This window comes from Ambystoma mexicanum, chromosome 3q (genome assembly GCF_040938575.1).
Source record: "Ambystoma mexicanum isolate Mex_15411 chromosome 3q, UKY_AmexF1_1, whole genome shotgun sequence".
Taxonomy (NCBI): Eukaryota; Metazoa; Chordata; class Amphibia; order Caudata; family Ambystomatidae; genus Ambystoma; species Ambystoma mexicanum.
The window spans coordinates 1171840674-1171852079 of NC_090926.1; the positions used below are offsets into that span (position 1 = coordinate 1171840674).

General features: G+C 43.3%; 1 protein-coding gene across 1 annotated transcript in view; it reads left to right on the forward strand.

The window, feature by feature from the left end:
- Nucleotides 1-10658, forward strand: part of MVB12A (multivesicular body subunit 12A) — a 222113-nt gene extending 211455 nt beyond the window's left edge. The window contains exon 10 of the mRNA XM_069604019.1: nt 7244-10658. Coding sequence (XP_069460120.1) covers nt 7244-7306 — 63 coding nt within the window. The 3' untranslated portion in view covers nt 7307-10658. The remainder of the gene's footprint in view (nt 1-7243) is intronic.
- Nucleotides 10659-11406: the final 748 nt, after the last annotated feature.

Below are 11406 nucleotides of genomic sequence, written 5' to 3' on the forward strand. Positions count from 1 at the left end.
CTCCGGCTGTATCATGTACATTCATCGGTTGGCGAACCGACCGCTGCCCGGCCGTCCGAGAGCCTATTCCACCAGAGCGATCGCAGCTACTACGGCGTTCCTATCTGGTGTGCCCCTGCTGGACATCTGCAGGGCTGCTATGTGGAGGTCGACGCACACCTTCACGAAATTCTACTGCGTCGACCGGGACTCCAGGGAGGAGTCCAGCGTCGGCCAAGCAGTGCTGCGCAACCTGTTCGCCTAAGGTGAGCCTGGTGAGGAGGTAAGAGACGCTTAATGTTGAGTTGTAGTGTTGCTTAATGTTGAGCCTGTTGCCACCTCCCGTGGTTGTGCATGTGTGTACTGCTATGTATTCTTTTATTCATGAGCATGTGAATCCTTGCTAGACCCCATGCTGGAGAAGGAACAAGTTACTTACCTGTAACTGTTGTTCTCCAGCATGGATTCACATGCGAACCCTCCCTCCTATCCCTCTGCGGCTCTTCACTTGGTCATACTGCCACTTCACGTGCTACCAAATCTGAGGATGGCTGCCAGAGGCGGGGCTTGGGGAGAGGGCAGTCATTGGCTGTGGTCAGTATGACGCAGAAATCAGTGATTGGTTACTACTACGAAAGTCAGATCAGAAACGAAACTGATTTTTTTCTTTACCGAGGATTCCCAGCCTGACGACGGGGAATATTCATGAGCATGTGAATCCATGCCAGACCCATGCTGGAGAACAAGTTACAGGTAAGTAACTTGTTCCTTCCATCCCTGGTTAGAAGACGGTGCTATCCGACCTTGCTTAGTCTGTTTAATTGCCAGACTCAGAGATTTCGCTGCAGCCTTATGTTTGCAATTTCTCAAGGTGTTCATCTGCCTTAGAACCAAACAATATGATCCTTCAAAAGGCACATCTAACAGCCTTGCTTTTACAACAGGAGAATAAAACTTGATTTCAAAGATTGACACATAGCATCCTTCCCGTCTTGAACCAGTCTCATGAAACCATCCCTTTCGTCACCATCTGGGTAGTGTTCAGATGTCATGGCCAATTGGTATGCATTGATTTAAACATATACAAAATAATTAGCAATTTCTAACGAACCTAGAACAACGAAATAAATATTGAATTTAAAATTAAACCACATGTGGGGTTGGGGTAAGTGGTTCAAATGGGTGAGGAGATGTTTGGGTGGGGTTTTAAACATAGGAAAACGGGGGCTGCCCCATTAAATTTTTTTAAAAATGTTTCGATACTTTTTCGTTATTTTAGGTTTGTTAAAAATGCATTATTTAAAATCACATGTAACCATGGCAGTTACCTCCCACAGAGTGAAGGTAAACTTTGCCAATGCACAGGTTGTATTGCCTGCCTTAAGCACCATAGTCCCTGCAGAGAAGACTTTCTATGGCACCCTCGAGGGAAAAAAGTTTCCGAGCTGCAAGTAGGATATCAAAGTATATTAAAGATAAGGAATACATGGGAGGAACATCCAATCGAAAGAACATTACCAGGGGGTAAGTAATTTGTTCTTCTTGGCGCACTAATTCAGACAAAGGACGTCTGGACTTTCCCTCCGACGAGAGTCCAAAACATGCTTTTCCAAATTCCCCAAATATGTAGCCGGTCATCAGATAACCATACGAAAGGCCATGTGCCTACTTGGAATGATGACCTCCTGACTTTATCTAGTGCCACATGCACGCTGGCCTGCGCAGAGGTCCAATGCAAGAGTGGTTTGCAAGACAATGGTATCAAGCAGTCAGTGGAACGATCTAGTGGTTGTCTTGCAGTCCCTCGTACAATCTCTGCAGTGATGGACAAGGGAAAACCTTTTGAATGGAAAATCTTTCACCACCCCGACAGTGGCAGCCTCTCTAACCACAGGCGAAGCTCTCTAATGGTGGAGGGTGCATTGTCTACACCATACGGCACATGGCCTGTGGACTCAGTCACTAGCAGACAAACGCATCAACCTTTTGGAACTACTAGCAGTGTTCAAAGCCCTAAAAGCCTTCAAACAACAACTACAAGGGAAGACACTCCTAGTCCTGACAGACAGCACAACAGCCATGATCTATATAAACAAACGGGGCAGGACACGCTCACCAGGGCTGTCCAAGCTAGCCCAGAACATTTACAACATGCTGTCCCGAGATCCGGGTCAACAATACAACCATGTCCTTAAACACTGAATTTAGCAGCTTGGCTCCTGTGTTCATAGAGTTTGGATCTCTAAACCTGCCACAACAATCTGAGGGACCTCGGCGCGTGAGGGATGTTGGGTACACTACACGTCACCTTAGGGATAGTGTTACAGACACGCCTATGCCGACGTCCCCTTTTGATCCTCGAAAGACGAGATGAAATACTCCATGGTTATCACTGTATGTCGGACTATATGCACAGCATGTGAATCTAAGCAGATACAATCATCAGAAATGCTATTGCGGTGAGTGATGCATGTCATACCAGGCACAGCTATTTCAACAAATTATCATTTGGTGTAATTCACGAAGCGTAACCCAGTTGATTGCACACATTCTCACATTGTCCTATACCTACATAGACTCGGGACTAGCCTTTATTTCATTGAGTCCATCTAGCTGCTCTTTCTGCATGCACCACCTCACAAAGTAAAGTTTCATAATTGAAAGTTCCGGTCATTAAAGCCTTCATGGAAGTGGTCAAGAGATTACACATCCCAACTTCTATTCCTAGTCCCAAATGCAACTTAAATGTTGTCGTTAATAAACCTATGGGCCCTACTTTTGAGCCAATGCATAAAACCAGTCTTAAGGGTCTCGCTTACAAGACTGCTTTTCTCGTGGCAATTACATTGATCAGGAGGCTCTCTCAGTTCAAGACCCATATGAATCATTGATAAGGACAAAGTGGTTGCTTACACACTGTAAAGGCCCACTCCCCATCTTATACGTGCAATACAAGGAAATATGACACCCCAATGGGGAATGAGACTAAGAACAGGCTGCGAGCGTTAGTTTTCTTTTATGTAAAATTGACATCCAGAGAACTCTGCTGCCCGAGAGCGATCTGGCAAACAATACACTTACAATTGATTATAAGGGCAGAAATCGTCATTAATGATGTCAGACATGAATGTTGCAAAGTTCATTATGATTGAACACAAGCTTGCGTTGTATAGGTGCATTGGCGGGAGGGTGAGCGTCACGAGGTCCATCTGTCTGTGTCCAGGCGGGGTGAGTGTCAGGTCTGGGTGAGGTAGGTCGGGCCCTAACTAAGCTAACGTGAGATACCACCATTAGACATGTACTAAATAATGGTCACTACAGTTCCTTTGAGTATATCATCATGCATCTATAAATCGAACACATATAATTACAGCATTATTCATTGGGACTCATATGGAGCACCGGGCTTAGGGTCGTGGTCAGTGAGATAACATTGGCTGTGCGGTGGGTATGGGTGCCTCAAAAGAGGCTATAAGACATTCTGACATTTTTTAGTTCTAGGGTGCAATATACTGTGACAGAGGTTGGGTGTTAGTTGGGGGCACACTGGGGTGGGCTTCACAGCAGGGTCACACGTCTCTAACATCAAGAGAATACCTTGCAGGGACGCAGGGTTGAAGTGGCGGTGATTTTCTAACAACGGGGGTAAGAGGGCATGGGCAGTTTTGTGGAGATGGATGAGCTATAAGCCATGTTTCAGGCCAGTTCACACAAAGGACAGTGATATCATTATCTCCGGCTCATCCGTGAGAATGGAGCTGCAAGGCTTTCAGACACAGTGAGACAAGGTGGGGGCCATGAGCGTGGTGCGCGCGGCACTGCAGAGGGGAGAGAAGCCTTTTCGTATTATCGCAGTAAGGCCTAGTCCAAAGATGGAGTCGAGGGTGCACAAAATGGATGCCAAGTGTCTCTAGCAACAGCCCCACCTATGCCAATGCCAGCATAAGGGCTGACGTTAGCATGGGGGCAATGGAGGCGTTCCCCCACCATTGGTCGAGCAAGTGATCCACATCGTGCTGAATGTATGAGTGGGGGCCTAAATGACCCCACACACTCCCACACAACACATCCACCTTTCTGTCCCAAATTTATCTTAAAGTTCCATGTCAATCAGTCTATAGAACTTCAAGCTTTCTTCCAAAATCCTACAAATGCACCAGAGAAGAGCCATCCATTAGATGTGATGAGAGCTGTGATGTTACCTCAATTAAACAAATCCATTACAACAACAGACCAATTCTTTGTTTCCATAACCACTAGAAGAGAAGGGGCTCCTATCTCACAGTCGGCTATTTCAAAATTGATTGTAAAATGCATCCAAATGTGTTATTCTCAAAGAGAACTTTACCTTGCATGCCCAGAGCTCACTCTACTCGAGGCCCATTGCTTTCATCGCAAATGTACCTTTTAGATGCCATTTGCAAGGCAGTTGCTTGGAGTTCCATTCACCCCTTTACACAACGTTATTGTTTAGATACACATTCTAATGGTGATCCATAGGTGGGTCAGGCAGTTCTTTTTGCTGCTGTACCTTCAAATAACCCACCACCTTCTCCTAGGACTGTTCACTAGTCTATGTATAGCATGTGATTCTAAGCAGGTCCACAAGCCTCAGAAGGCATAAATTGTTTACTGTAATCTTATTTCTACTGCTTGTATCCGCTTAGATTTACATGCGCCCGCCCTTCCTCCCCTCTTGGAGTTGAAGGTACATAGACATCTTCACCTTTCTTTACTTCCTGTACTCATGCATACAATCCATGCTCCCTCATGTCAGAAACAAAACAATTGGAGGGACCTCAACACCTGAAGGATCATGGGTACAGTGCCTATAACTCTAGGAATAGTATTACTAACATGCCCAGTCGACGTCCCTTTTCGAACATCGAAAACAAGATGCAATACTCTGCACCTACCACTAGATGCCGGCCTTTGCGTAGCATGGCAATCTAAGCAGATGCAAGCATCAGAAATGCGATTATGGAAAGTGTCATATATACACACGTTTGGTAATCTCAAACTGAGAGTACCTACACTTTCCACTAAAATGCAGTAAAAGTGATGAAGTAAAGCAACTGTGACTGTGTTATCCCACCTATATCCCTGGGATCCTCTGTTCAGGTGGCTTGGGAAGGGCCATTGCTTTTGTGGGTGGACAAGCGAGAGGATAACCTGAGTGGCGGGTCACAGGGGATTGGGAGGAGAACAGCTTTCATCGGGTATCTGCCCCCCACTCCCCATTTCCAACCAATACTGGGATGAGGAAGAGGAAACTGGGAATAGTGAATATTTCCCATAGGAACAACATGGGTAGTGTACGGAAAACCGGCTATAGAAAGAACTCAAACTGTCCCACTGATAGTCGGGCAGAGTCAGGCATTTGCTAATTGTCACTCACATCTGACTCCACTTGACTATTTTCACAACTACAAAACAAATGAGCGAGCTGGGGATGCAGTCTGGACCAGAGAGGCCAAGGAGCAGAGAGCAGAAGTCCGATCAGCCTCGGTAAGATGCAGGCACGCAAAGCTCGTATGCCCAGTCCTCTTCTAGTTCCTACTCCACCCCAAGCTCAACCTCATACCAAGTAAGTATTCAGACTCTCCGGTTAAGTGGGTAACTTGAAAGTAGAGATAACACTGTGCTTCCGAAAGAGAAGGGAGCATTCTTTCAAATGTGTGCAGGCCCACCCTATCACTGAGGCATAGCAGGCTTTGCTACACAGAAGTTATGAACCTGCACTGTAGACATGGCCATGATGAGGCTTCTGATAAGGACACATCGGGAAAAAGTCAGTAAGCTGTTTAGAATGATAAACAAAAAGTACAGGGGCCTCTCACCAGAGGTACACGCCCAGGCCATCTGATTTTACTTCAAGGTAGCCATTGAAAGATATGATATGATAGGTTATTTATTATGCGCTTAATACCTAGAGGTTTCTAAGTGCGGACCTGAGGAACTAACCTGTGGTGCTCCGTCTCGTCTTGCTTCTAAGGCGAGCACGTTGCCCCTGACCTATCCTCCCAAGATCACAAATTACATTTGGCAGTTATCTTTCTCACTGGAAAGGGCTTTCTCTCCCTGATTTCTAATTGCCCCGCCACACAGTTTCATTAATAAAGGTGGAGTCTGGGGTTAGGATAATAATGATAATGTGTTATTTAAATACCGCCTTAATCCAAAGCGCTTTACAGTGCACATATTTACATACAATATCACCCAACCGAAATTGGTACTCATTTCTCGACCTCGGAAGGATGAAAGGCTGAGTTGGCCTTGCTGGGATTCGACCCTGTGAGTGGGAAGGACTAACTAGGCAGATGTCAGATGATGAGAAACAGGACCGTTTAGGGGATTAACAAGATAAAAGTGTAGAGAATTAGACATGAAGTTTGTCTTGGAAGAAGTGGAACAGGAGTATGAGCGGATCATCTCCCAGTTTCAACTGGGCTGGAGGTCTAAAGAGGATGTTGTCCTGAAAATTATTGCTGAAAAGCTTTGGCCCTGAATGTTTTTATTTTTGTTTCGATTGTTCCTTGACTCACAACCCCTCTTAAATCTGGGTCCACTAAATAGTGATTTGGCTTTTCTTTGATGTTGAGCAGGACCAAAATGTACGTGAGGAGGCAGGTATGGCGAGAAGGGGCTTTTAGGGTCAGCAGTATGATTTTGTTTCAAACAAACAGTAGCTAGAGAATTGCTGTAACCGGGAACCCCTGTGGAAGTGGGAAGCCTGGTACAACAGTGGTCGCAGAAACTGTTGGTTATTGTACTAAAGGTCCTGGGTACATGCACACCGTGTGTGTTTGCTGCATTGATGGAGATGTGTGGATCCTCATTGCCACCAAAACAAACCTTTGCCAACAACTGCTGAAATGTAGACAGCGACCGGAAAATCCTAAAATATCCGACTGAGTTTCTCCTCTATATGGATTTGTTTATTGAAGTTGGTAAGAAACACGTACATAAGCAATCGGTCAGCTGTGCAATCCTGAGTAGCTTCCTGAATACATTGTTTAGATACAATGGGTTAAGGAGTTGCAGAGCTAAGGGCAGCTAATATGTGAAAACCTAATGAAGAACAGTCAAAGGTGTAATTCGGGTTTGTAACGGGTGAGGCTGTGTTTGTCCAGATCAGTTGGTTTGCCTATGAGCAAAGTAAACTGGTATTCTGGGCGTTTCTTTTTGTTAAATGTATTTTAATTTAATGGTGAAGTCAGTGGAGTTATTCAGTATTAATAAAAATCTGTTTTTTTAATTTCAGTACAATTATGGATTTGTTGTTGAGCGAACTGCAGCGGCCAGACTGCCACCCAACGTCAGCTAGACTGGTCTAAGGATGTCACTGCCTCGCACAGTTTTGTATGCCATCAATGAAACCTCATAGCAGCACTACACTATGCCTTGCTATTTGTCAGGGCACAGAGCAGCTCTTCTTTTCAGAGTGGCCTATCAATGTGCAAACAGAGGATACATGTGTCACTGATGCTCTGTCGATTAACTCTTTCTCGGAAAAGATTGTATGTATTGCAGATCTTTTGCCCACTAAATGCTTTGTGATTTGGACTCTGCCATGGGAAAGGTGACAAGCCACAAACTGCAGATGTCAGATTGCCCCTGTGAGCAGTCAACATTGCCCTCATGCTCTCACTTTGCAAAGATCCTTCCTCTTGTCCTGTTTGTAACACTTAGTTTTAGGATTAGGCCTTTCTTTTTTAGTTAAATGGCTGATTTATCTCATTGTATATACGTCGAGTAAGACCAAGTTGGCTGCTTATTTGTGTCCAAGAGAGGACTTTACTCAGGAAATGGTGATTCCGCTGGTTGTATGTGTTTCATGATCTCCGTTAAAGAGCCTACAAAATGTGTTGTGTGTCTGAATTCATCCACAGCACACTTTGGTTCCTTACAAGCAGGATGTGTGAATATTGTTGTTCCATATTCCGTTGGTTATGAATCTTGAAATTTGATGTGCTCAGTCACCCTTTTTCATAATGTGTCAACACTCATCAGTTCCTCATTGTGCTAAAATGCCTCCTATTTATGCCCAATTAAATTGAATTGAGTTACTTACACTGTGCAAGAATGGACAGACCTAACTGCATCTAGGCGCAGATGGTAATTGAAGCTTCAGCAATTCCAACAAGAGACCTAAATAGTGCTGCAGAGACAATAACTCTAGATTATTTTAACAGGCATGTCTTTAGTGCTTTAGAGAACTGGGTAAGCTCTTTTAAGTGCCTGATATTCCAGGAAAGAGTATTCCACAATCTTTGTCCATATACTTTGAAACCTCTATCTTCTCTGGAGGTACAAAAAGATGGAGGGATGACCAGTAACAACTTATCAGGTGAATGCAAAGGTCGGTTAGGTGTGCACCAAGTCAGCTTCTACGCAAAGTACACAGGGGCAAGATCATGTAGGCACTTAAAAACCATACACAGAACCTTAAAATCAATTCTATCTTTAACCGTGAGTCGGTGTAAAGAGTGACGCAAGGGGAAATAGGGGTTTCTATCTGTACTCTAAAAATTGATCTGACTCCTGAATTCTGGGCTCATTGGAGTTTGTCCAACTGTCGCCTTGAGATGCCTGCTAACATGCTATTTACGTAATCTAGTCAAGAATTATAATCCCCACTAATATTAGCGTGATCTTTCTGTGAAATGCACAGAAGATGCCGTCGCAATGAGTAAAATACAGACTTAATTTAGCTCCGACTTATAACACCCCAGGTTGGATTGCCAGGTGCAGACCAGATTCTTGATCTTGGAAGCATAGTTCAGATTTGACCCCATAAAGAGTGGGGTGGAGGGACACTTCTGTCTTGCTTGGATTAAGTTGTAACCGATTCAGAGTCATCCAGTGTCCCACTTCATCCAGACACTGTGAAGAGATTCAATTTCAGGTACATTTGTGTATTGTCAGCATATGATTGAAAACCAACATCATATTTTCTCAGAATCACCATAAGTGATATACAAATATTGAACAAAAGTGGCCAACCTTGCAGAATGCTAGAATTCTGGGAGAGTATTAGATAGCAACCCTCCAAATCTAACTTTTTGACACGATTTGATAGAATGAATTAAACCAATTAATGGCCTTTACCGAGGCTGTTAGTAGGATGCTGTGATCCACGGTATCAAATGCTGCAGATCGATCCAGCATCCCAAAATGGATAGTTCGCCTGCATCGTCGCTCGAAACCACCTTATAAAAGCAAGTACACTAGATCTGCATGTGTCTTTGCTTGCTTCCATGTTACTTTTCCACAATTATTACTTTTCACCTACTAACAATCGGACATATGCAGATCGCACTGTTAAAGCAAATTATGTTCATTTTTCCTTCAGTAGTTGCTGAAGGAAACTCTGGGCTTAACGCGTTAGGTGCTTCAAAATGTAAAGGTGTGTTTTTGGAGCTGCTGGAAAGGATATTACCAAAGAACAAAACTTGATTATTGGACTGTATGTACTAACCTTACGTATAGCAGCCTATCAGTAACTTTTACTCCCTAAACATAGACAAATACTCCTAAGGAAAGAAATAGCGTGTAAATCCCTTGCAGCATAACATTCAGATTACCTTCCGTTTAGTAACGATTCATCTAATGCTATGGTAATTGGTTTTTGGCTAGTACATAGCTGCCATCGCTATATGATGCGGGGTAGCGGTTCTAGAGGGGTGGGAGAAAAAAAGCCACACTGGAAGCTACCACAAAGTAGCTTACAAAGTGGTTGTGTTTCGATTAGAGCCATGTACAGCATCTCAAAAAGGTTGATACTGCACTGCTGAGCAGAGGTCATGACGCTACACAACTGTCTTCGCTGCATTTAAGCAACAGGATGCTGTTAATTTTTTGTTGTAATTCATGCAAATGGTTAATATTCTGAAGAATAAGATGGAAAAATAGTTATAATTGGTATTTATCAACCTATTTTCTTTAAAGAAAATGTATTTTCGTATCAATCCATGGAAAGCATGCTCCAGTCATTTTAAGCATTTAGCTATTGTCTAATACTGTACAGTTAGGGAAAGAATTCTCTGCGTTCCTCGATTCGATCGAGGTGATGATGGCTCTGTTTTATGGGTTTAAAAGGAATTAGCTAGCATATTTTATCTTTGCCAAAGCATGTAAACCTTGTTCGAGTTCATGAAAAAAGTTGCGATGAGTTAAACAATTTGTAATGTACACTTGAATTTCTAAAGACCACCTTTAAAGATGATTGTTTTGGATGTTTGATAAGTGTATGTTATGGGTACAGGTTATTTTGTAAGCACAGGTAATGGGAGAAACCCCCTTCTCAAAGAGTTAAAATCTTTGTAACATGGAATTGTAGCATCATTGCTTGTTACCTGTTTTACATTGTATCAATTCTCTTTCAGACTAAGTCTTTCATGAAAAATGGCCGTTGTGTACTCATTGTGGAATTTCCTTGATAAGAAAAGGTAGCACATTAAGTTTAATCTCCAGTGAGCGTCAGACATTGATCTTTAGTATTGTTATTTATAGATTATGAATGTGACACTCTGGTCATGTTTGTGTCAAAAGCTGGACAAAGACACTTGGCAAACTCTTTTGAATACAATTTGCACAGATGTTTTTGAAGCTGCAATTTAGAAAGATGAAATGCTCTTACAGTAATAAAAACCATGACATAACTATTGCACATGCAACATGTGTGTTAAAATGTGTTGCTAATGTGTAAGGGACTATACTCGGTGTGCATTTGGAGGTTTGTGTGATGTATCTTAAGTAAATGCTTTTTTAATAGAAAAAAGTAGGGATCAGTAAAGCATAAATCCATGAGAGTATGTTTATGGTGAAGATGTCATCAATATAATCATACTGCAAAGTTCAATGGCCTCCTGATCCTGAATAGGCTAAGTGATAGAGAGCAGCACTCTGTCCTTACTCTTTTGCTATCCTCTCTCCATCGCTCATCCTAATTATGAGGATATTGAACTTTCCAATATATTCTCACCCGAGAAACCACTTTGGGAGTATGGGAAATGGCCTAGCTGACTACCCTGTGCGGGGACCAGGACTAGTAGTGGAGTGATGTACTTTGGTGAACAGAGGTACAAACAAGGCCTTTGAAGGCGAGAGATTGAGGCAAAAAGGGAGCATGTACCTTGCTATTCCCTGGGACCACCTAAAGTTGGATGGTAGCTCTCCCACCCATAGGAAAAGGAGGGGCACTGGAAGCGATCCCACTATTACTCTTTAGTCGCTTGTCGGAAGAGTTTGGGGTCGAACCTCAATCTGATCATCTGTGTTCCTGCAAAACACACGAATGAGACACTGTGAGCCAACCTGATAGTAATGAGTCCTCTTGCTCTGCAGAATGCTGGTACCAGGAAGTAACAAAGCGATCAAAACAGCCAAATACCATTTATTCAGGAGGCTTATCCCTACCCTTCT